The sequence below is a fragment of the Meles meles genome, chromosome 11, assembly GCF_922984935.1.
Source record: "Meles meles chromosome 11, mMelMel3.1 paternal haplotype, whole genome shotgun sequence".
NCBI lineage: Eukaryota > Metazoa > Chordata > Mammalia > Carnivora > Mustelidae > Meles > Meles meles.
The window spans coordinates 25,542,326-25,567,647 of NC_060076.1; the positions used below are offsets into that span (position 1 = coordinate 25,542,326).

Below are 25,322 nucleotides of genomic sequence, written 5' to 3' on the forward strand. Positions count from 1 at the left end.
AGCTATGCTCACCACCAGTGTGGCTATTGCCAAACACTATGCATTCCTATTACAGTACCATTGACTGTAGTCCCCACCCTGTTCCCCCAGCTCCCTGCGACTGACTCATTCCCCAACCAGGAGCCTCTCTCTCCGTCTCCCCTTCACCCACTGTGCCCATCCCCCACCACAGTCCTCCCTGGCAAGCATCGGTTTGTTCTCTATGGGTCTGTTTCTTTATTTTTTTTTTTTGCTTGTTTTTTAGATTCCACATATAAGTGAAATCATTTGGTGCTTGTCTTCTCGGTCTTACTTGTTTCACTTGGCATCCTACTCTCTAGGTCCCCCCCTTGCCGCACCGTGGAGCCACCATCTTACCTGGAATAAGGCAGCTCCCCGCCCCCTCCCTCCTTGCTGCTTTCCCAGCATGCCTTCTTGCCCTTCTTGCATTGCTTCTCCAGTGTGGTCTGAGAGTAAAAATAAATATGTAAATCTACTCATGTCAGTTTCTGCTTGCCCTGAGGACAGGATAAAATCTGAATTTCTCACTGTCAGAAATGGCCAACTCTCGGGGCGCCTGGGTGGCTCAGTGGGTTAAGCCGCTGCCTTAGGCTCAGGTCATGATCTCAGGGTTCTGGGATCGAGTCCCGCATAGGACTCTCTGCTTGGCAGGGAGCCTGCTTCCCTCTCTCTCTCTGTCTGCCTTTCTGTCTACTTGTGATCTCTGTCTGTCAAATAAATAAAATCTTTAAACAAAACAAAAAAAGAAATGGCTAACTCTCTTCTTACCCTGGCCCATCTTCTACAGCCCATTGCTGCCACCCTGAACTTCCTGACGTTTCCAGGATACGCCGTGCTCTTGACTATGGGCCTTTCTCTGCACACGCCACTTTCTCTGCCTGCAATTCTGCTACCTCATTCACAGTCAGTCCTGTCTTCCAGCCCTGCTTCCGTGTCACTACACCAGGGGGACCTTCCCTAAACTCCTTGTGGGTACATGATCCTTACTCTACGCTTCCACATGCTCTCCCCTCCCCTTTTATAAGTCATCCCACTCGGGGGTTGATTGTTTATGGCCTGCCGCCCCCGGTGAACTGCAAGCTCTGTGAGGACAGACACTCTGCATCTCATTCACAGCTGGCTGGCCATGTCTGTTAGAGCAGCTGCTGTGCTCACCTCTTGCCTACTACAGGCCTTCCTTTTGATGTAAGGTAGCTTTCGTTCCTATACAGGTCACAAAGAATAACTGGAGAGCAGAAAAAGCTTCAAGTCTGACTACCTACACATACGACTGTCAACAAGGTATTGTACTTCTGTAGTCCCGTTCTCCATGCATAGGGTATTTAATTGCTGAAATTGTATTAAAACACACAAGTGGGTATCCTGCCTTTTTTTATGCCTGGCATGGTATAAATACCATTCTCTGTATAAATATCATTTTTAATCACTCTGTATGTATCTTATCAAGTAAATAAGATTATAGTTTACCTGACTCCTCCCATGAGTTTACCTTTGGCTATCCCTGGCTTTTCACTATTAAAAACCAACAATAAATCTTACTGTATATAAATTATACAATTTCTTACACGTTTAGCTTTAATTTTATAGGCTATATTGCCAGATGTGAAATTACAGGATCAAAGTCAAAGGCCACGGACTTTTATTCAAGTTCCAACTAATGTCCAGGTTGGCTTCTACAGTGATCATAGCAGTGAGTTACTTTCTGGACCTGGAGATTGGTGGGTATGTGGTGGAGAGGACATACTGAGGGAAAAGTCCCTTCTTTCCTTGGAGGTGCACAGAAATGTATTACCTTGTATCCCAAAAGGCCCATAAGAGAGGGAGAAACAGCAAAGCAAAGAGTCTGAGATTTAGAATCTGGCTCCTTGCAGCCTTTGGAAGGCAGAAGTAACCGCACGTGTGTTTGAAGGTTGGACTGTTCAAATACAAAATCCCTCGGACTATAAAACTATACAAAGAGCCTTATATCTCGTGAAAGTTACTTGTGATCGCCTGCAAATCTAAAGTCCCCTGTGAAGGCCACTTGCCCCTAAGAATGTGGGAAGAAGTGCCAACAAGCAGCAAGAAGCTTTCCCCGTTAACACTGGAGAGCCGACACCGTCAGCCCTTCAGAGCTCACGCTCCGTAGTCAAGCTCCACATCTGTGTGTGTCCTTTTGCTTCTTTGTTTGTAGCCACGCAGCAGAGTGAATGCATTTCCCTAGCATATGAACGAATTTCCATACTTGAGGCTTATTCTACGGGAGAAGCATTCCATGATTTACAAATACTACCAAGTTGAACATGCATTTTCATACTACGGCGGCAAACCCGGTCTTACAGGAAAGATTGGTGTGAACTTGCTGGCTAACGAAAGCAGGAAACCGGACACCCCTGTCCTCACATTACTTAGCCGACATTAAATGGGGGAGACTGTGATCAAGAAAAATCCCTCCGTGTTTCCAGAGCTCTCCCCGCTTCTCACTTAACATCTGCACCTTCAAAGGGACATGCTGTCAGGCTGAGCACATCACCTAATACTGCCTGTTCATGTTAAAAAGAAAGGCCAGAGGGAACATTTTTTATTTGCAGAAAAAGTGACACCAGAGAATACGGAGAAACTGCCTTGTACATCAGAAATGCCCATCTCAGGCCCACGCCGAGGATGTGTAGCGCTGCAAAGATTTTAAAAGGCGTTACAGCACGGGTGGGCACACTTTCTGCCGAGGGCCAGAGAAGCACGTATTCTGGGCTTTCTGGACCGTCTAGTTTCCGTCACAGCGACTCACCTGATGCTGCAGCTTGAAAACGGCCACAGACAGTATGGGAATGGATGAGCACGGCTGTTCCAAGACCACTGCATTGACGGACACTGGAGTTTGAGATTCATATAATTTCACATGTTATGAAATAGTACTCTTTTGATTTTCTTCAACCATTTAAAAATGTCAAAACCCTTCTTAACTGGTGGGCCATAGAAAAACAGGCAGGGGCCCGGATTTGGTCCACGGACCAGGGTTTGCCAACCTCTAACTTACACTATCAGGTGGTCTACCCCGCGATCTCTGCCTATCTTTGAAAGTCAGAATGGGAAATGAAATCAGGAGAAAGAGCATCATCTCTATGATTTCTTGGAGGAAGACGGTCCAAGGTGCAGGTAAAAATCTTGAATTCTCGGATCAGAGCCTTTCGATCAGAGCTCTCATAGAAGCTTTTAGAAGGGATATTCAGCTAAGTGTATTTAAGTTCTATGGGAGATAAGCCATGACACCAGATATGCCGTGCTGCCATCTTATTTTGCAGGTACCTTTATCAAGCACTAACATGCTGGCTTGTGGTTCTTTATTTAAGTTTGTTTCCCCTCCTTGGTTATAAACTCTTCCAAGGTAGCAACTATTTCCTATTTAGCTTTATATGCTCAGTATAGAGTATAAGATCGGTCATCTCACTGACACACAGTAATGCTATTTGAATTTACTGGTAACATAAAAACCACGGGAGAGCATAGAGTATAAAGAACTTCATAATGTCGTACCCAGTGATCAAAATTCGCTTGCTGATGAGACTGAACATTTTCTAAAAGATTTTCAGTTCTTACCAAATATCTACTATGGGCTAAAAGTTAATCTAGTCGTTTTCACGTGGATCACTTAACCTTCATAGCTATTGGGGAGATATGTGTTACCTTTCATATTTGTAAATAAGGGAAGCAACACACAAGAAGCTAAGTGATAAAGCCAGGATTAGAACTCACATCTTCAGAGGATAAGTCTCCAGCGTTCCCCATTATTATGCAAATCATCTGCAGAAATGCAAAATTATGTACAAAATATGTAAAAATTACCCACGGGATACCAACTGAACACACGAAGGCAGCAGAAAAAAGTACTGTGACTGTAATGTTGCAAAATTTGATGAATAGAGGAGTAGAATCTTTTGAGAATTTTTCTTCAAAATAAAAACCTTTCTAAGAACAGTAAGAGAGGTTGGAAAAGTGCCCAGGAAGGTACAGAGCACAGAGGTCAAGGGGACTATCTACTTTCTTTTGTAATTACTAAGCCAGAAGCAGAAAACATGCTTCTGCCGACCTAACTTAGCAGAAGCCCAGACAAAACCAAATCATTTTGAGCATCTCAGGATAACTGCAGTCACCAGTACTCAAGAAAGCCCAGTGAAAGGCATCATTAAGAAAGTCAAAGAACTCTGTTGCTGGCCAACAGAGCTGTTGTGAATATCCTGAACTTGAAACCTAGAGGGCAAAGGTGTGGCTGGTGCTGCCACATCTTGCTCTTATGAACAAACAGGATACTTCAAATATTTGATTTGAAAAGTGATTTTGGGGGCGCCTGGGTGGCTCAGTGGGTTAAGCCGCTGCCTTCCGCTCCGGTCATGATCTCAGGGTCCTGGGATCGAGCCCCGCATCGGGCTCTCTGCTCAGCAGGAAGCCTGCTTCCTCCTCTCTCTCTGCCTGCCTCTCTGCCTACTTGTGATCTCTCTCTGTGTCAAATAAATAAATAAAATCTTTAAAAAAAAAAAAAGTGATTTTGTATACTCATTTATTTAGCAAACAGCTATCAGATACTTTACTGTATGCAGGGTACCATGACTAGATTTTGGAAGAAAAGACAGATAAATCACACGGTTTCCATTTTAAGAACGTTGCATCCAATGGCAAGAGGGAGACTTGTTAAGTTTAAGTTTCAGCAGGAGCCGTTCAGTTTGGAGAGTTTAGTGGATAATTTCCGAAGTTACAGGTAAAGACCATCTTCAAATGTCTACTTAAAAAATACCACGCAAGGTTCGACCAGGCACATCCCTCTGAAAAACGCTCAGATCTCTTCCCTCATCTACTTCTGATGTCCAAAATCCATGAAAGAAATGGGGGCTGTGGTCAACAAATCAAGAAGCAAGACTACCGTAACGAAAAGCGGAACTGAGGTGATGTAATCTTCAGGAGAAACCTCCGGCTTGGATCAATCCTCACTCAATCAAGATAAAGCTGCTGGCACTTAGTTTCAAAATTAAACGCAGTCCCAAAACATGTGGCCAAAGGTGTGTTTTATGATTTGGAATTGAGGGAAGGTTCTTTTTTCTTTCTTCTCATTTCCTTTGCTGGACACAAATGTTCTATGGGACTCTTCTGCCACTGTGGATTTTACTAGTCCAGAGAACTGAATAATTTTATTGGCATAACTGAAATGTTGGTGATGCCTCCTGAGCTTAAGGTCGTGCTGCTTCCCCCAAACCGGCAAGGAGTAAGAGTAAGAGATACGAGTTCCTTAGAGTTCGGCCGCCTGAGGCTCCATTTGTATAAAAAATTAAAAACATTTCAAAGTAAATTCAATTAGTGAATGTGTATTGCCTGAATAGACTATCCTTCTAAATTTAATATAGCGAACATGACAATTTTATGAGCAAACCAAGTTAGAGATAATATATTTTTATGTTCTTTAAACTAGCAAAGAGACTCCAGAACTATAAAGAACACTAACAAGGTACCGCATACACTTAAAAACTTTCTTTTAAAAAATGTGTTTTTTAACTGTGAGAAGGGGAAGGTTTGTTTTTCCTTCTTCTTCTTCATGGCTTTAAGGCTCTTAAAAATGTTGTCTTCATCGTTCACCAGCATTACTAATAAACGGTGCTGCTGACAGAGGGCTTCAGGGTGTGTGTGTGTGTCTGTGGGTAAGCACGTGTGAAGACAGGGAGGGAAGGAAGGAAGGAGGGAGGGATGAAGCACAGAGCAGTCTGTCTCTAGAAGAGCTAGTGAGATTGAAACAACAGAACTGAAGGATGAAAAATAAAATTTTAAATCGCCTGTACTATTTACTTTAGATGCCAAGAGACTGCAAGTGAGTCTTTGGTCGCTGTGCGAAGGTAAAGGTCTAGGAAGACAAGATGCTGCGTCACGTACGAAATGAGGGCTGCTCTCATCCCTCTTCTACTGCACCCGGGCTTCTGAGGATAAACAGGGCAGCGTGCATCCAGCACAGGTGAGGATCTGGTTCTTAACTAGAAGGGTATATTTGACTTCAAGGATCCTTCCCGCGGGACCGGGATTCTGCCCAGTCCATCAACGACAGAGTGTGGCAACTTGACAGAGACATTCCTGAGGTCTCCAGGCTTTGCAGGTAGAATTCAAAAGTTCAGCCTTGGAGATCCAGTTCTGTTCAACGAAATCCTTTGATCAGAGACACATCCTACGGTGTTGTAGTTTCCTCTACAGATTCTCTCCACCACACAAAATCACGTCACACTATTAGTGGAAGGAGAGGATGAGCAATGCTCTCAAAACAGTCTTACTGGGTGGGGGTAGGGAAAAGTAAACTTTAATTTAGAACTAATGGCTAAGTCTACTGCACACTTTATTTTTGGCGGTTTACACAATAGTCTGGATCTCCAGCATCTTGTAGATTGATCTGTTCCTAGGATCAAGTTCATTAAAAAAAAAAAAAAAAGAAATAAAAGCCTGCAGGAAATTAACATTTTTGAGGATCTACTATGTGGGTCAGGTCCTGGGAAACTTGGATCTTTTAGGTATGAGGTATAATTTACTCACCATAAAAGTCATGTTTCAAAGAAATAGTTCAGTGAGTTTTAGTAAATGTATGCATTTGTGCAACCCTCACCACAATTTAAGAATTCTTCTCTTACTTTGACAAGTTCCCTCATAACCTCTGCAATCCCTCTCCCAACCTCCAGCCCCACGCAACCTCCAACCTGCTTTATCTCCATAGTTTTGTCTTTTCTAGAAATTTCATGTATATGGAATCATATAATATGTGATCTTTCGTTTCTAGCTCCTGTCTAATTAACATGATCTTCTTGAGATTTATCCATGTTGTTCCATGTATCAGTAGGCTCATTTATTTGTATTTTTAAAAAGATTTTATTTGTGAGAGAGAGAAAGTGAGAGAGAACATGAGAGGGGAGAAGGTCAGAGGGAGAAGTCCACTTCCCATGGAGCCAGGAGCCTGATGTGGGACTTGATCCCCGGACTTTGGGATCATGTTGCCCAATCAACTGAGCCACCCAGGTGTCCCTCATTTATTTGTACTGATTAGTATCCCATTTTATGGATATAGCACATTTTGTTTTGCCATCCAATTTATGTGGGAGTAGACTCACTGGATCAGATGGCAAGTGTATGTTTAACTTTTAAACAAATTGCCAAAATGCTCCCAAGTGAATACGCCATTTTACGTTCCAACCAACGCTGTATGAGATTTCCAGTTTCTCCACATCCTTGCCAATACTTCGGCACTATCTTCTTAATTTCAGCCATTCTTGTGGGTGGATAGTGACATCTTACTGTTGTCTTATTTTGCGTTTTCCTAGATGAATCTTACCGAGCCTCTTTTCACGTGATCACTTGCCATTTGTGTATCCTCACAGGTAAATTGTCTATTCACATTTTTTTCTCATTCTAAATTGAATTTTTATCTTCTCACTATTGAGTTGTAGAAGTTCTTTGTATATTTTGGTTAAAAACCTTTGCTAGATAATTACTTTGCAAATATTTGCTCCCAATCTGTTGCTTGCCTTTTTGTTTTGTTAATAGTGTTTCTGAAGAGCAGAAATTTATGTTTGATGACATCTAATTTACTCATTTTTCTTCTTTTTAATGTCTGTAGCTTTTGTATTGTATCTAAGAAAATTTCTCTTAATCCAAGGAGATTTTCTACTTTTTCTGGAGTATAATTTATGGTTTTAGTTCATAGGCTGAAGTTTATGATCCATTGTGATATAATTTTTTTTGTTAGGAGTGAATTAAGGGTCAATGATCATTATTTTGTATGTGGATATCCAACTGTTCAAGCATTATTTGTGGAAGACCTGTCCTTTCCTTATTACCTTGGTACCCTTGGTTAAAAGAAAAAAGTCAACTGACCACATAGATGAGGGCTGACTTCTGGACTTTTTCTTCTGCATCAGTGATCCACGCATCTATCCTTAAGCTAATACCACATGCTCTGGTATACAGTAGCTTTTGAAATAAGGAAGGGTGAAGTCCTCCAATTTTATTCTTTTTCTATACTGTTGAGGCTATTCTCGATCCTCTGCATTTACATGTTAGGATCAGTCTGTCAACGTCTATCAAAGAAAAGAGGTCTTGACAGAGATTCCGTCAGATCTATAGATCAATGTGGGGAGAACTGCCAATATTGGGTCCTCTCATCCAGGACTACAGTATATGTTGCATTAACTGAGTTCTCTTATTTTTCTCAAAAACATCTTATAATTTTCAGTGTATAGCTTTCACAGTTCCTATGTTAAATTTATTCTTAATACATTCTTTTAGATGTTACCGTAAATGAAATTAATCAAATCTTATTTTCTGATTTCCATTTCTAATATGTAGACATGGAATTGATTTTTGCATATTGACCTTGTATCCTGCAACTTTGCTATACTCACTAATATCCTTGCAGCTTTTTTAAAAAAATACAGATTACTTAGGATTTTCTATGTACAAAGTCACCTTGTCTGTGAATTTTCTGTGAATGCAAGTAGTCTCATTTCTTCCAGTTCTTGCACCTTTAATTTTTTGTTCTTGCCTTATGGTCCTTGACATTTTAAAAAAAGATTTATTTGAGAGAGAGAGAGAGAGAGAGCAGGAGTAGGTGAAGCAAGAGAGTGAGAAGCAGGTTCCCTACTGAGCAGGGAGCCAGACTTGGGGCTCCCTCCCAGGACCCTGAGATCATGACCTGAACCTAAAGCAGATGCTTAACCAACTGAGCCACCCAGGCATCCTGGTCCTTGACTTTTATTTGGATTATTAGCAAATGTCACTTTAGCTCACTGTACAATGATACTCTTATATCCCTTTCATAAATGCTGAAATCACCCAATAAATTGATTTTTTTAAAAAAAGTGATTTTTTTTTAAATTTTTATTTCTTTGACAGAGAGAAATCACAACTAGGCAGAGAGGCAGGCAGAGAGAGAGGAGGAAGCAGGCTCCCTGCCAAGCAGAGAGCCCGATGCGGGGCTCGATCCCAGGACCCTGGGACCATGACCTGAGCTGAAGGCAGAGGCTTTAACCCACTGAGCCACCCAGGCGCCCCAAAAAAGTGATGGTTTTTAACCAGTGTATGTCACTGTCTACCAGTCAGAACTTCCATTTCAGCAGCACTGTTATCCTTGTTTATAGTGTCTGGGGGCGCCTGGGTGGCTCAGTCAGTTAAGCGTCTGCCTTTGGCTCAGGACATGATCCCGGGATCAAGCCCTGCATCAGGCTCCCTGCTCAGCAGGAGCCTGCTTCTCCCTCTCCCTCTGCCTCTCACCCCCCATTTGTTCTCTCTCTCTCTCGCTGTATTCTCTCTCTTTCACATAAATAAATACAATCTTTAAAAAAAAATACTGTTCCGGGGCACCTGGGTGGCTCAGTGGGTTAAGCCTCTGCCTTCAGCCCAGGTCATGATCTCAGGGTCCTGGGATCGAGCCCCACATCGGGCTCTCTGCTTGGTGAGGAGCCTGCTTCCCCCACTCTCTCTGCCTGCTGCTCTGCCTCCTTGTGATCTCTCTCCCTCTGTCAAATAAATAAATTAAAAAAAAAAATACTGTTTGGAGAGTTATTTAAAAAATTCGACATACATTTTCTACTCATCATTTAGAAACGAAGAAGTAGAAAGCAGGAGAAAGTGCCGCCATCAGTAATAAGCAGGAGTCTCATAAACTTAACAACAACTGAGAAGACGGTGAACGTCATTACGCACGCTGGAAGTGGCAATTCTTTAGCCTGTTACGTGCTCACTGGACTTAATAAGCTGGTCAGCCGTGAGAAAGAGTAAAATTAAAGAACATAACATGGCATAGTGAAAATATAACATCAAAAGACCGTATCCAAGATGCAAGGTATAATTAGTGATTTTTAAATATATTTTAGTTCTTCGGGAACTTAACTGCCTTTCTGATAGGTACCACAGCTCAATTCTGAGGAGCACCTTGGGTCTCATCAAAGTGTGGGATATACCAGGACTTTGTTTAATCTTGCACAACTTCTGAGAAAGATAAAATGATTCCCATTTAAAAATCAGAAAATACAGAAATTTAAGTAGCTTGCTAAAGTTGTATAGTCAGCAGTGGAGACAAGATTCAAAGCCAGGTCTGTTTGGTTCCAGAAACTCTAAATTGGGCCCCTCTCATCTGGCACTACCCATTGCCCTGATGGATACCCTGAAGCCCCAACCCTCCACGCCCGCTCGGGAAGCTCTCAGTTCCATGCAGGTATGGTTCTAACCTCCTCACCAGTGACTCACAGCAACTGTGTAACAACGGGAGAATTTATTTTCCTGGTTTGCTCTCTCCCAAAATACCAGCCCAAAGGCTTGAACACTATAATAAAAAGATCTGAGGTGGTTATATAAATAAGATCCATGTGCAAAAATGTAAAAAGCTTGGTTTGAAATAGATGGGCGATTACCCTTTGAGTTTGGGGGCAGAGATGCCCAGGAAGTTTGACTACGAAAGGCTATGAAAGTTTTTCAGTGAGGTAAACTCAGGCTTTTCTTCTCTGCTTTCATTTTTGGGCAGACACATTAGAAAATGAATGCATTCCTGAACAGAAAAGTGACCACAAAACCATTTCATTATGGAGGGGTGATAGAGCACAGCCTTCTCTGTCCTACAGCCCACAGAAAAATTCTAACCCTTGGACACAGAGGATTCAGGCTCAAATCTTGATAACTCGGGGTTTGCAAAGCCAGAAAAGAGGAGGAGGACACAGAAAAGAAAAAGGAAACTATCAAAAGGAAACTTATCACTATCAAAAGGCCCTTCTCATTGGGCCTTAAGTAAACACTCCCTTGCTATTCTGGATTTTGGGGTTAATTAGAAAACATTTCAATCAGCTTTTTTTTTTCAAGAAACAAATACAGACTGTAGCTCCTCTATGCTCTGGGCAAGCCACAAAACCAGAAGCAAGCACCTCGGTTCCCCTATGTGCCGAATAAACCCTCTGAAGCTGCCCTGTAGGACCCTGCCTTCCGATCAGCAGACCTTTGGAAGACAAGTTTTCTTCACAAACCCCTTATTTTAGGTCAGACCGATCTGTTCTTTATCAATCCTCCTCCCCCAGTAAAACACATCTTTTCCAGTCCTTACAGTATTTAGACGTGAACAGTAAGGCTTTGGAAAATCTCTGTAGTTAGCAAAATAGTGGAAACGACCTACATGGTTGAGGGACAAGGTGGCTGGCCGTCACAACAGGGGTCAGCACCTCCGTCCGGGTCCTCAGCCTGCTGCCTACTTCTGTAAACAAGGGGTCGCTGGGACACAGCCGTGCTCGTTCATTTATGTCTTGTCTGTGGCTGCTTTCTTGCTACAAAAGGCAGAGTTGCGTGCTTACCACTGAGGCCATCTGGCCTGCAAAGCCTAAAATATTGACTATCTGGTTCTTTACAGAGAAAGTTCGTCAATTCCTGTGATGATACATTTAAAATAACATGGAAAAATCGTCCCGTTAGGTTGTCAAGTAAAAAAAAAAATTTTTTTTAGAAGGATGACATATTAGTTTACATGTGGTATCACCAGAATTCTGTAAAACAAGGGGAAATGGCAGAGAAGAGATAAAAAGGGCTAAGCAGGTGATTTGGTGGCAGCATCCGGGGTGATTTTCCTTATGCTCATCTCTGTGTTCCAATTTTCTAACATGACCTCTCATTTCTTTCATCATAGAAAAAAGATGGAAACGTGCCCGCAACCTTTAGTCCCGACTCACCCCCAGCGGGCGTGACCGCCCGGAGCTCAGTCTCCCCACCAGGCCTGATCCCCACAGGGGTGCCGCGGGGTGGGGGCAGGAAGACGCCAGGTACCTTATGCTCGTCCCGAAGGTGGCTGTCCAGTTCCTCCGTGTGCTTGGTCTCATAGTAGCAGAGCTGGCATTTGTAAGGTTTTAGTTCATTGTGCTTTTCTATGTGTTGCTGGAGGCTCTCGTCACTGGAGCAGGTGAAGGTGCACTTATCACAGCGGAAAACTACTCCCTGCAAGTATTTGGACAGTTTGGAACGGCACACTTCGATGGGGACAACTCGCTCTTCTGTGGAAACAAATTGAATGGAAAGACGGAAGTTTTTACTGACGGTCCGCACGCGCTCTGTCTTTGGAATAAAGGAAGGAACTCAACCGGTTTTGCTACCTCTCATGGGTGTCCGTGAACTCATGTGCACACTGCCTCTCCCTCCGTTGCCCAAACAGCATCTTCTGGTCCAGGTAAGTGTTTGTAAGACCAAAACCTCTTGGTGTACTTAATCCCCAGAGGGATCTTTATATGGAGGTGGGAGGCTGGGAGGTGCTCGCTAATTCCTGAATGCAGGTGGAATGAGAGTGGCTGCCGTGTTTTACCCACCGTGACGACTACTGACAGCCTGCCTGAGCACTTCCTTAGTATGTGCTAGTTGAGCTGGACCCAGAGATGCCCCTAAGCAGAAAGGGAACGGATGGTTCCTAAGCACCTGTGTGCCCCAATGGTGTACCTTTCTGGCAACTCTCTCAGGCTGGAGGTATTCCTGTTTTTACAAATCAGTAAAGCGAAGGACGGGACTCTTAGTAACTTTCCAAAGCTCATAGGCGCTGTGATTGGCCCAGCTGTGATCTGCATCCCCACCCGTCGAAAAGCAAACCCTTTATGTCCCACTGTTTCCCGTTCCACTCCTGTTTCCCCTTCCCAGATGTTCTCAAGAAGATGGTTTTCCTTCTCCTGAAACCAAGGGAATCTCTAATCTAATAACAAATTTTAAAAACAAAGGACCTGTAGGTTTTCATTCACTAAAACTCCAGCTCTAACTCCGAGAAGCTCACAAATGAAATGGCTGCGGGAAACATTCAGGGTGGGGGGGGGGGGGCGTTGGGGGTGGTGAGGGAGATAGGGAAGATTTGTGCCTTTTCAGACAATCTGTAATCTGATTGTCACAAGGGAAAAAATAAGAGAGAGAGAGGATTTGGGTGCTTTTCCCATTAACATACCAAATGCTGTAGGGCTGGAAATGCGTGTGCTTGTTTATTTTGCACTCTCTCACCCTTGTGTTTAACTGCTCAAATTAAATTTCACACCAGTCTGCCCAGAGTATCGGTGCACGCGCCAGATATCCATAACTGGGATAAAATTAAAATCTGTGCTATTTATGCAAGGATCAAATATAGCGTGTGTTTTCATGCTGTGTCTGGATTTCAGAAGACTCTGGAAGTTTACAAATGGACGCACACAACATATACTTATATTATTTAGAAATAGCAATGTATTATTAAGTCAAGAAAGCGTGATTTATTTTCAGAGTCACTGAGTAGCAACGTTTCCAGACATCAGTGCTTTGTGCACTGACGCAGCTCTCCCTGCGAGCCTGCCCGTTGTTGTTGGCCGGGGTTGGCCCTTGGGGAATCCTCCCCACCCAAAGCCACGCTGTGGGCTCAGCGACCACATTCTCACTGCGGGGCAGTCCCTGCCTTGGGAGTCCTTGAATACGGCGATTAATTGGCTAGCAAAAAGCTGGCCAGAGGAAGCGTGGAAGGTGGTGTTTGCTACATATTCCCCAGAGCTCTAATGCATATGTTAGTTTCCCTATACAAAGAGTCAGTCGCTTATTTAGCAATATAAATATTTTTAAACCAAAGTAGAGCAGACAGCTAAGAAACACATGATTATAATGTAATCCACACATTTTCTTAGAATAGCAAATGTTTAACAGTCTTCTAACCATTCAGTTCTATGGTTCGGTGTAATCGGAGGAAAAAAATGCTTTGGCATAAGCCAGCCGGAGCCCTGAGAAAGTCCAGGCCATGACGTTCCACTCGTGGGGCCTGGGGCTTCTTAACAGTAGCTCTCCTGACATTCTGAGGCCAGAAAAGGCTTTACTCTGGGGGCTGTACTCTGCACTGTGGGATTTTCACAAGGGTCCCCGGCCTCCACTGACCTGCCCTGGCACCCCTTTTCCCCAGGGGTGACAACCAAAAATGCCTCCAGATTCCGGCTGATGACCACTACTTGACACCAAGTGAAAGCATTACCTCCAGCCGCTCTGGCTAAGACACAGGTGCAAGCCGGCGCCCAAGCACGAGATGGGTACAGGCTGAACCTCTGGGACTGGGCCCAATGCCTCAGAGGCTCGCGGGCAGTGCCCCCACGAACTTTTCTGCCGCCTTGACACTGCCCCTTTGCTCTGTGTTGGCTCCCACTCTGGGTTGTGTCATTTCTGCTGCGGCACTCTCTGTCTCCAGCCCTGCCGACCGCCATGGAGATGGACCACAGCAGGTCTAACAGCCCCCGTAACGATGCCTCCAGCACCTTGGAGACAGCTGCGAGGCCAGCCTCCGGTCTTCGCGTCTCCCCGTAAAGAATCGCTTCTTTCAGACTGGGGTTTTACAGGCCTCCCTTTCAACTCCTCTACCACCTTGGTTAGTTTCCCATTTCACTATGTATGTCTAAGCGAATCTTAACAAAGTCATGAGCACTCAAAATAGCCTGGAGTTTAAATAATAATGATTCATGGAAGCTGACCATGGCGATTTACCAGGAGCTCACTGTTTCAAGCGCTGTTAGGCATTCTACCCTCACGGTTAAATTTTTATTCTCGAAAGACTCTGCAAAGTCAGTTTTATTACCTTTAGTTTATTGGTGTGGAAGCTGAGGACTGGCCTGCTGCATGCCTTCCTCAAAGTCACGCCTCTGGTTCAGAACAAAGTTGCGACCTGGGAGCACAGGTCTCCTGGCTGACCTGTGCCGGCGCCCTCCTCTCCTTCACCCCCGAAAAGAACTCTCTTGGAACATTTGATCTGCATGCCATTTACTGAGAAGCCTCTGATTCCTAATTGACTAAGGGTTCTACAGCTACAGACATATCTAAGGCAACCATTTCTAGCTGAACTCCCTTCGAGTATCTTCTGAATCAGGTAAGAGGCAACTTCCTGCTTGCTTACTCACTCCGAAACGTCAGACTTCTCATTTCCAAATGAAGACATCACCAACATTCCAAGTCTCTGGGCTACGTGGATTTTTACTAAGATATTCATTTTAGGGGAAAAAAAGTTAATTTTTCTTCCTGAAAACACGGCTAACATGACCAAGATAAAAAAACAAGACAGACTTGGAAAGGTGGACAAATCACTGACAGTGCTTTCTGAATGAGGTTATTCATTACTGAGGCAAGTCAAGGACATAAAGTTAGAGACTGGAATGTTTCCAGGTATGGATGGAGCCCTGTCTTGGCTACAGAAGCCCAGGGCTCAGGTTTTTTTTTTTTTTTTTTCCTTTTTTCTATGGAGGCAGTGACAACTGTGGGTCTTTCTTGACTTCACACCTCTCAAAATTACCTTGGGTAAGAAACCCAGGCTTGAATCACACTCATTGTGACTCAGCTTCCAGAGCTGGCTGCAAAAATATTATGACTTCACCAGTTTGACTACAAGATAGATTGTGTCTCTCATCTCTTCCTACTCAAAGGCTGCTTGGTGCTGCGGCTGGACACGAAGCCCAGGAGGAATGCCCCACGGAAGCCTGTAGGAACCCAAGTGCAACAGAGCCTAGAAGGGTGTGCTGTCAAGCTCCCGTGGAGCTCAGTGGAAAAATCGGCTGAATTCCAACTACCAGGAGGGCAGAGGGTCACTTCTGCTCAAAACAGAGAAAAACCACATCACTGTGGAGTCCAGAGTCACCAAGTAAAAATTCTTCCTGAAAGGCAGGCCACAGCACACTTGGGTTTCCTCCCCACAACGTGCCAAGTCTGAACGAAGCAGAGAGAGATCTGGAAGTCATTCACACCAACAAACTCTGTATGCAAATGATCCTGCTGCCGGGCTGAGACCCTCTTTGGGCCAAACCAAAGCCCTACCTATTACTCTAGGCCAAACAAGTGACAAAAGCTGAGTACTAGAAAGCCATTAGGGTTAGCTAAAAAACAATGATTCCAAAACATGACCATAAACGGACACACAAACATTAAGGACAACAACTCCTGGTAAGAAGTTACTGATTCTGACGTTAGCCAGGCTACCACTGTCAAAGCAGAGAAAGCCGGGAACCACACCTCTCATTCTAACTGGCAAAAGTATTTGATGGGGCTGGAAGGGGAATGTGTAATTTCGTGGAATACAATGAAAGACTGGCAATCTCACTGTAGCTTTTTTTTTTTTTTCCTTAAGAAAAACGATATGGATCAGGTAAACTAAGGGAGATTAGTTTGTTCCCAAAAGGCACCCACCTGCAGGGTTCAGTTAAATTCAGTATTTGCCCATATATGGGGTTACGGGCTGGGAAGCAGAAGCTTTAAATTAATATGCCAACTGGAGACCGGCATCGGGGATTACACAGCCCCAGAAATAGAAATAAAAATATTGGCAAAACTGTAATTCAGTCTGTACCCAATTTTCCAGGTGCACCAAAGGTGTGCAAGATACATCCAGGCAGGGGCGCCTGGGTGGCTCAGTGGGTTAAAGCCTCTGCCTTGAGCTCAGGTCAGGATCCCAGGGTCCTGGAATCGAGCCCCACATCGGGCTCTCTGCTTGGCTGGGAGCCTGCTTCCTTCTCTCTCTCTGCCTACTTGTAATCTCTATCTGTCCAATAAATAAATCTTTAAAAAAAAAAAAAAGATACATCCAGGCAAAGTTGTCTGTGCACAAGGCATCGTGATTCGTCATGGTGATAAACTGATAAACTCAGGGGAAAGGTACTCATGAAAATATTCCCTATTCATGGTCTCTCTTCCCATTTAAGTTCAAGTTCCTTCAGTGCACAGACTGCCTGACTCTTCATGGCTGTATCCCTAGGGATTAAAACAATGCTAACATTATAGTGAATGTTCAATAAATATTTGTTGCACTGAATGAAAACCCACCAAAAGCCCTACCTCCAGCCTTTTCCTTTAAACAAAAATCTTAGGGCTTAATTTTGTCCTTAAAGCTGGTCCAATCATGGCCAATCTCACCAAATGTTGATCAGACCCAAGTTCCTGGAAGAAATGGGTCTACCAATCCTTGGCTTCAATCTTTCCTAAACTGGTATTCATCAGGTACCCTGGCTTCCCATCTGCCTACTGAATAAAGTTCAAAGTCCTACAGTGGTATCCAAGCTCTACCTAAGTTGGCCAGAACACACTTTACCGGTCTTGTCCCCTATATTCCCTTCAGTCTCAGAATGCTCAAACACCACTATGTCAACACATAGTGTTGCTTGCTCCCACCTACCTGAATGATCTTTTTCCTCCCCACTCATATAGTGGGTCCAATAGTGTCCCCCAGAAGCTTATGTGCACCTAGAACCTTGATATGAGACCTTATTAGGACATAAGGTCCTTGCAGATGAATGTAACTAGTCAGGATGAGGTCACAATAGTTTGGGTGGGCCCTAAATTCAACGAGTAGTGTTCTTAGAAGAAGAGGAGAGGACACACAGAAGACATGCACAGGGAAGACGGCCATGCATGGACAGAGGCAGAGACCAGAATGATGCAGCTATAAGGCAAGGATGGTGGGAGCCACTAGAAGTAAGGGAGGGCCACGGGAAGATTCTTGTCTAGACCCTTCAGAGGGAGGCTGGCCCTGCTGTCACCTTGGTATCAGACTTCTAGGCCCCAGAGCAGTGACAGTACACTGTTGTTTTAAGCTACCTAGGAAACTAACATGCCCTGACTTCAAACTTCTTTGCCTTCTGAAACATCATCATAGCTCATTTTGAAAGCCACCCCTCCACACTACCTTCTCTACTCCCAACACAGATACACCTGCCACCGTGAATCTCCTAGATACCCATCACTCACTACATTACGGAGACTTACGCACATGCTTCATCTCCTTGAGGAGGGAGGGTCCTGGGTCTTATGTACCTTATCTTGCCCAAGAAGCTAGCATAGTGCTGCACATAACAAGCAAGTAATGAATGCTTGCTGAATGCATGGACACACAGTATGCTCTTTTGCCACAGCCCACATAAAACCATGATCATTTCTCATTCAGATTTCTCATGAATGAAATGAACTCCCCTCCCTTTCCTCCCTATTTAAATATATCATCCTGTTGGGATAAAAAACTAAGGCAACTCTTCTTGCAAGCAGTATCTCAGTCCTAGGCCAGCTCAGAAGTTGTTTTTCTTCCCTTTGATCCCAAGTATTTTAATGAAGCCAGGCCTCAGAAAGCTCTCTTACTGCAGGCCCTAGAGACCAAAGATGCTTACTCATCCCCAGAGCAAGGAGAGCCCAGGTGCAGGAAGAACCACCTCTTGTTACTTTGAGTTCAACCCCAACTTGAAATTGCAAGGCAGACACCCAGCCCTGTCTCCTGATTCGTCAAGACCAGCTTCCCACTAAGATGCCATTTTGGGTTGAGATGGACACCAAAGCCAGGCCAGGACACAGATGGCAGACACGGCTGTCCTGAGTCATCTGTGGTCCCGTGGTCCTCAACTCTGACCTCCAGCCCCACAGGTGGTTCCGTCCTCAGACCCAGCTGCCACAGCCACGGGAATGCTCAACAGGGTGACACCAGCCGTCCTCCCAGGGAAGAGACAGCGATGCCTGGTGGTTATAGGCACAGACTGGGGGGCAGACAAGCCTGGGTTTGAATCCAGCTGGGTCCTTTTTAGTCATTTGGATCTTGGGTCACACTCAGTCTCTCTGAACCTTTTATCCTTGTGATTGGGGGATAACAGTAATACCCACACCATACAGGGCTTTGTAAGAATTCTATAAAATGACATATTGGACTCACTTAGTACAGCACCTGTCCTCGTCAACAGTGACAGTAATCTGTTGTTAATGTTGTCATTATTTTGCTGATCCTCAAACGCCCCTTGGTTCTAGATTGTGCACTTTCCGACCCTGATAAGGATGATATTTATAGATTTAGATGGTTCTTTTAATATAAATGACCTCTGCGAATAAACAGCAGAGACTGTAAGGAACCACCGACGGGCAATATGAACGGAAGGGTCCCAGGCTCAGAGGCCTGGAGATGACTGACCGCCCCGTGAGTGCTCGGGCGACCCTGGTTCAACCAGCCTGCTGTCACGGTCCCTGTGCACCTTCCCACGGTGGCCGCGGTGGGGATCATACACACTGGGTCACACACGCTCCGCTTCGGAGAAATTCCTCTCAGGTTTTGGTGTCTAGGATTCCTGACAATCTCCTGAATACAACTTCCAGAGTCTAGCCAACACCCAAAACCCAACAGATTCCATTTTCTTCTCCCCTGCGGGAGGCTGGGCTCTCTGAGCGGACCTGCAGACCGCGGCTGACAGGCGCACGGCACCTCACAGCACTCACCAGACCCCAAAGTGTCGCTGAGTGTCCTCGTACTGCCAGGGGACTTGTGACTGGTCTCTCCTCAGTCTGCATTTGCCCCAACTTCCCATTTGTTTTAATCCTATTGTTGTGCACAAGAATCTTTAAGAGACCTTAAATCCTTTGCCAGATGGCCACAAGTAACCACACTGAATCCAAGAAAAAGCAGTTTCTCTCAGTTTCACGTTTCACACACACGAAGCAGGAACACAGGTAATAATACTAGCCCTTAAGATGTTGTTGGACAGGAGTGACTTGGTGTCAAGGGTAGCACTCCAAGGGCTTTTCTCAGCTTTAGCATGTACTCTCTGTGTCCCCCCCCTCCACACACACACACACACACACACACACCCCTTTCTTGAAACCGCAGCTCATTAGCCACTGAAGCTTGGAGCCCACCAGGCAGCAGCACGGGAAGCCAGGGGAATTGACCACAGAAGTGAGGTCTCATCATTTCTATCTGCTCAGCAGGAACACTACTCATGGCCTCTCCCCACCACACGTGGGCTGGGAGACCATAGCCAGGTAATGACATGGCGCCCTGGGTGGGACCACTCTGGCCAAGAATTCCTGCTTCCGTGTTCCGACGCTGCTTCTCTCATCCTGCAAGTGGACGTCCCAGCCAGCAGCGACCTCACGGCTCCTCAGAGTGGCCTGGGCAGGAAGGAAACCTGAGGGCACTAAACAGGGCCTTCCACGGGGTATGCAGCAGAGATGGGCAAAATGTCACAAAATGCAATGGCCCAAGACAGTGGCGCTAGGGACATGCTGGACACTTTTGAAAATGCTCCAAAAATATCCAGCATGTCAGGGTGTGTGACATCTCAGCAGGACAGCAGAAGACACACCCACTGTTTCTGAGGCCCACGTGGCAAGCATGGGAAAGCCTCCTAAGGTTAGAGGCCAAGGAACGAAGAGGGGGACGAAGAGGGAGGGAAGGCACGAACAAAAGATGTAAGATCAGTGGACGGAAACAGCACAAGAGACTAGCAACCAGGATTCTGGTCATCTTTTTCCATCAACCTCTGGCTTGAATCTTCTTTGGACAAAGTAGTTTTTACATAAACATATTTTTCCTTCCAATGCAGAGGAAGCCTGTTGTTTAACAGTGTTGTAATTGGCCAAGAGTAAACTCAACTGAGAGGAAAACCAAAGAGGACTTGAAAGAACCATCCCTGTTTATCAACAGGAAGCCGCATGTCCAGAACACCCAGTATGTATCCACCAGGGAACGCACCAGACCCTCGGCGCATCATTTCATAGGCTTGACCGTCCTCTCTTCTTACAGATTGGAGAGCAGGCCAATACAGGAGGCTTTAAAACCAGAACTTAAATCCGAAGACTCTGGAATTTTTAACATCAGACCACTTTTATTTTTAAGACTTTTTCCTCTCTCCATTCATTTCACGGGAAACTCCACGCTCTGCTTTGGAAATCATCATTTCGTGCTCCCGCCAACGAATCGCCTGCAACCAGACAGCTCCTCACATTTTGTAATGAATCCTCACCCGTCTGCTCTGTTTCCCATTCGCTCCTTCCTCAGCAAGGTGGTGAGGGCAGAGGAATCAGAATGTGAAAACGCCTCACGCTGGGAAGCCCAGAAGTGTTCACTGCCCAACCCATCACCTTTGCCTCCCTCCACGTGGAGCAGATCCTTGTGGCAGGAAGGGGTTTTTATCATGTGCTGTCACTGTGGTCATCCACTGTGATTTCCTACCTGGAGAGAAGGGGAGGAACCAGGGACCAGGGCAAAGCAGCCACCTCGAGAGGGACATCCCTGAAATGCTGCCCACAGCCCACGCCCCCCAAGAAAACCACATTTAGGAAGATTACCTCGGTGCAGCACGATGTGGTCAATCATGTTGCGTTTGTATTTGGTGTGATAGAGGCAGAGAGGACAGCGGAGATCTTTGGGGCCCTCCTCGGGAACCGCTGAATGCCCAGCTTCCACATGCATAGTAAAAGCAGATCTGGGAGAGAGGTGGGGGGAGACAGGTGAGGAGTGTGACAAGGGATCGTGTCGCTCACACATCCCCTGCAGGCTACCTCACTAGGCTTCTGCGTGTGACTCCCCTGGCTTGAGGGCCCAAACCACAGTCGTTCGTCATGCTTCCAGACCACAAGTTCCTTGGTCACTCATCCACTACCTGGACCTTGTCATGCAGGGCTAACTTCCCTTTTTGAAAATTTCTGCCACTTGGCTGGGGTCAGGGCTTACTTTGGAAAGAAATGGACTTCCCCAAACACTTCATTCTAGAAGATGAGAAGCTGACTATGAAAAGCAAAAAGCCAAAGTCCCTAAGAGAAAGAGGTTCTCGCTGTGTGTGGAAGGAGGAGGACTGGAGTCACGTGAACTTCCCAGCTGCCTACGTGACTCTGCACAGGTCAGGGCGGAGACGGCAAGACGGCTGGGACATCATGGCCGCTGAAGATCAGCTAAACTAAACTCAAAGCCGTTGTACCAGCCTGAAGGCGGAAGGCTATTGTTGCCTTCCCCTCTATCCTTTTCAAAACCTCACCATTTACAAAGCCTTCGGTGCCTCATAAAAATGGATGAAACCATGAGTCTAAGGGGCAAGGTCCCCTTCTTATTAACTCAAGTGCTTCTCTCTGGGGAAACGTGTACACCTGTCAGTGGGCCCTTGTTATCTGGGTCTTTAGCCTTTTCTCAATTCTAAGGTCACATACATATTTATCTGAAAAACAACTGAACCAAATTAATAGTCAGAGCTGTAACCCATTTCCCATCGAATCCCATCAACTAAGGTATTGGTGGAAAAGAACCTTGCTCTTCCGATTGCTTTTTGTTGGCCATGAAGCCTGTCTTGAAGTACTAGAGTGGCCTACGGCTCAGGTACTAACCAGCACAGGTACTAACCACAGTAGGAGGAGATAATAATAGCTTTATACCTGTAATACAGCCACCTAATATTATATTATTATAATGGCTGTCTATGATATTATAATGCTTATTAGTGTTTCCTTTGCACCAGGCACTATTCTGAGCACTTTAGATATATTGGTTCCTTTATTCCTTCTATGAGTCGTATAAGTGAGGTAGTATTACTATCTTTATTTTGTAGATAAGGACCAGGAGACACAGAGAAGCTTAGGGACTTGTCCAAAGTCACACTGACAACCTGAGGCAAAGTTGGGGTTCAAACCCAGGCAGTCAGGTTCCGCATTCTGCACTCATAACCACTAAACTAAGCAGCATTGCACAGAATGAGATTAGATCAGAAGCATCCAGAGCACATGACAGGAAGCACTCTGTTCCTTGAGCTCACTGATTCTGTTATACACAGGGGCAAAGGTGGCTTTGGATTATCTGTTTCTGGATCGGAACAATCTCTCTATAGTTGGTTCAGTTCTAGTCTTCACAGCGCTGGAGTCTTGATTCTCTGGGTGTCCCTTAACAATATGATATTAAGAAATAGGAATTTTCTGTAAGGGTCGCAGGGAAATCATAATTGCTGGATGTTTTTTCTTGGCTTTGATTTTGCTTTCAGAAACACAGATTTCTTTTTTTTTTCTCCCTAAAGACAAATCTAAAAAAGGGAGGATAGTCCTCCACAGGAAAAAACACTCATCACTTCATGCACTGGGCCCAAGAAATCCCTTACCACACTCTGACACTTCTTGGCTGCCCATTTGCTCTAACATTTAAACTTGTTTGCTCTGATATAGCGACTGCTTCATTCCTAAACCCCCTTCCACAAGCCCCAAGGCAGCCCTCTGGAACTAGCCTCCTTTTGTGAAGACTGGACCCGATCCCTGTAAGATCCCACGGGAGCAGGGCCTTCCCCAGAAGAATGGAGGGAAGCGTGTGGTGAGGGGCGGAGCAGGCACAGCCACCTTGTTTCTCAAGGCCCTTCTTCACGCCACTTACTTAAAGCCTGTGTAAAAGGAGCAGTCTTTGCACTTGAAGAGCTTCTTCCCACCATGCTTGTCCCTGTAATGGCGTCTGATGCTCTGGATGTAGCCAGAGGAGAATTCACAGAATTCGCAGTGCAGAACAGCCTCGGTTTTCTGCTCGGCACCCCCGGCGGCCCCGGAGAGAGGCACGGGGCTGACACGGCTGTTGTTCCTCGCCAGCGCGGCGGATTGATAGTGGTTCAACTGCTGCTGAACATCTGGAGGTTCGGAGTAGGAGGAGTCTGTGGACAGATGGGGAAGAGGACACCGGACACAGAGACCACAGTGGAGCTTTGACCCCTGAAAACCCCCGACATTAGTCTGGAGTGTTTTTTCTTTTCTTTCTTTCTTTTTCTTTTTTTTTTAAAGACGATGACTACGATCCACCTTTCATCTTCATTTACATCCTACCACACAGATCTGGGGAAAGGCAGGTAGGAAGGAAGTGTTGCTTCTTCTCGTCTGACTTTGAGGGCTCATGGCATTTAAAAATAAAACTCTGAGGTGACAGGTTTCAAAGTGAAGGAAGAAAGTCAACTGTGGTCTAAAGGAAATGGCAGCGTGGTAACAGGCTGCCACAGAGCACCCACCCGTCCCCATAGGTGAGATAAATAAATGCACACCAAGTACACAGGCACCGCGGTGAGAAAGGAAAGTCGATGATGTCATATGTCCTCCTCTGCAGCCCAGAGTTATTCAAGCCAACCCTCCCCCCACCAACCAAAAGGTCTTTAAGAGAAAGGCTTGAGCACATGGCACTCACAAATATAAAAATGTTTTATGCCTTCACAGTCAAGTGATTTAAAATTTAAAATATAAAGATCTAATAGTGTTCTCCTGGAATGGATGTTTAAAGCTTAGTCAGCATTAAGATGGAGATTTATTCATAAATCCCATTAAAATGAAATTCCAAATAAGTTTCCCTGAAAGGTATTTTCAAGTTTGCAATCCGGAGGAAAATGTCGGAAATGACGGCCATAAATCTTAACCCTGAGAAGCTCCAGTGGAGAGATGTGGTGGAGAAATCTGATCTAGATGGGAGGTGGGAAAAAATCTCGGTTTCTTAAAAACTGAGAGAGAGGAGAGAAAGGTCTTGAACCTTTTCCCAACGCGCTGCTTTGAATGTTGAGGCTACGCTTTCGACAACATTGTCCTGCATAACCTACAGCTGCCTATGAGTGACATGAATGGAGTCCTAAACACCCCTCAGATGAATTTCAGTGTAACTTTCCTTGAAAAGAAAACAAAGGGCTCTTTTTTTAAAGCCTTTCAAAAAGCAAGGGGGGAAGGGGTTAGAAACTGTACAAGCCTCCTCCTGATTTGACGGACACTTCATTTTCCAAAGCACGATTCCCCGAGGCAGGACACGGAGGAATTCTGTAAAACCCGTATTTGATGAAAACTAGTACCATCCATCCCGATGGCCTCTTACAGAAGAAAAACAAAAACCAGAGCAGCCTCCCTTATTGTGAGGCCGCCTCCTGTCTTCAAAATACTAAAATACCTTCCCTTCCCTGTTCTCCTCCTCCCCCTCCTCAATTCGTATTCCTCAAGATGGAGAAAAAAACCCCTTTGGAAATTGTAAACAAACCTGCCACATACACAAAAATAAAACAAAAGGAAACTTGAACAATACCTCTGAGCCTCCACGGGTTCATTACCAGGTGTAAACTGAAGACAAAGGAAGAAAGGAATGACACAACTGAATTCATTTTACTCAAGTCTTTTATCTCTGGTTTCTTTATTCCTCAACCCTAGCTGATGAACCCACTCAGGATCACAATAATGCAATTGTCAACTTCTCATTCTTCCTTTCAATAGCAGGTTTGTTTACCACTGCATGGATTGTTCAAGATGTTTTCTATTTAAGCTCTCAAGACTGGTTTCTGCTTAATACAGGCACAAGGAAGCGCAAGGTGTACTCCCCCTCTCTTATTAACACAGACCTGAGCCGTGGGTTGCGCACTGCCCTGCCAGCCTCCCCCATGAGCCCCTGTCCTCCTGTTTGCTCTTTGCTCTGCAAGATTGAAATTCTGGGACCAACAAGGCCAAAGCCGGGTCCTATTGCTTGTGAGCTCTCGACCACCCACAAATCTACCCAGAAACCAAAATGAACGTCCCAAGGAATGATCCTTTTCTCCAAAAGCAGCTGCCAGCTCCCTCCA

General features: G+C 45.1%; 1 protein-coding gene across 9 annotated transcripts in view; it reads right to left on the reverse strand.

The window, feature by feature from the left end:
* ZNF462 (zinc finger protein 462) overlaps positions 1–25,322 on the reverse strand; it is a 138,024-nt gene that overhangs the window by 11,712 nt on the left and 100,990 nt on the right. For all 9 annotated transcript variants that reach the window (XR_006820764.1, XR_006820765.1, XM_046022557.1 and 6 more), the window contains 3 exons: positions 23,132–23,399; positions 21,076–21,212; positions 11,794–12,017 (listed from right to left, as the gene is read on the reverse strand). Coding sequence is in view for 7 of the 9 variants with exons in the window: in XM_046022557.1 (XP_045878513.1) it covers positions 11,794–12,017; positions 21,076–21,212; positions 23,132–23,399 (629 nt within the window). In the remaining 2 variants the exon portion in view is untranslated. The remainder of the gene's footprint in view (positions 1–11,793; positions 12,018–21,075; positions 21,213–23,131; positions 23,400–25,322) is intronic.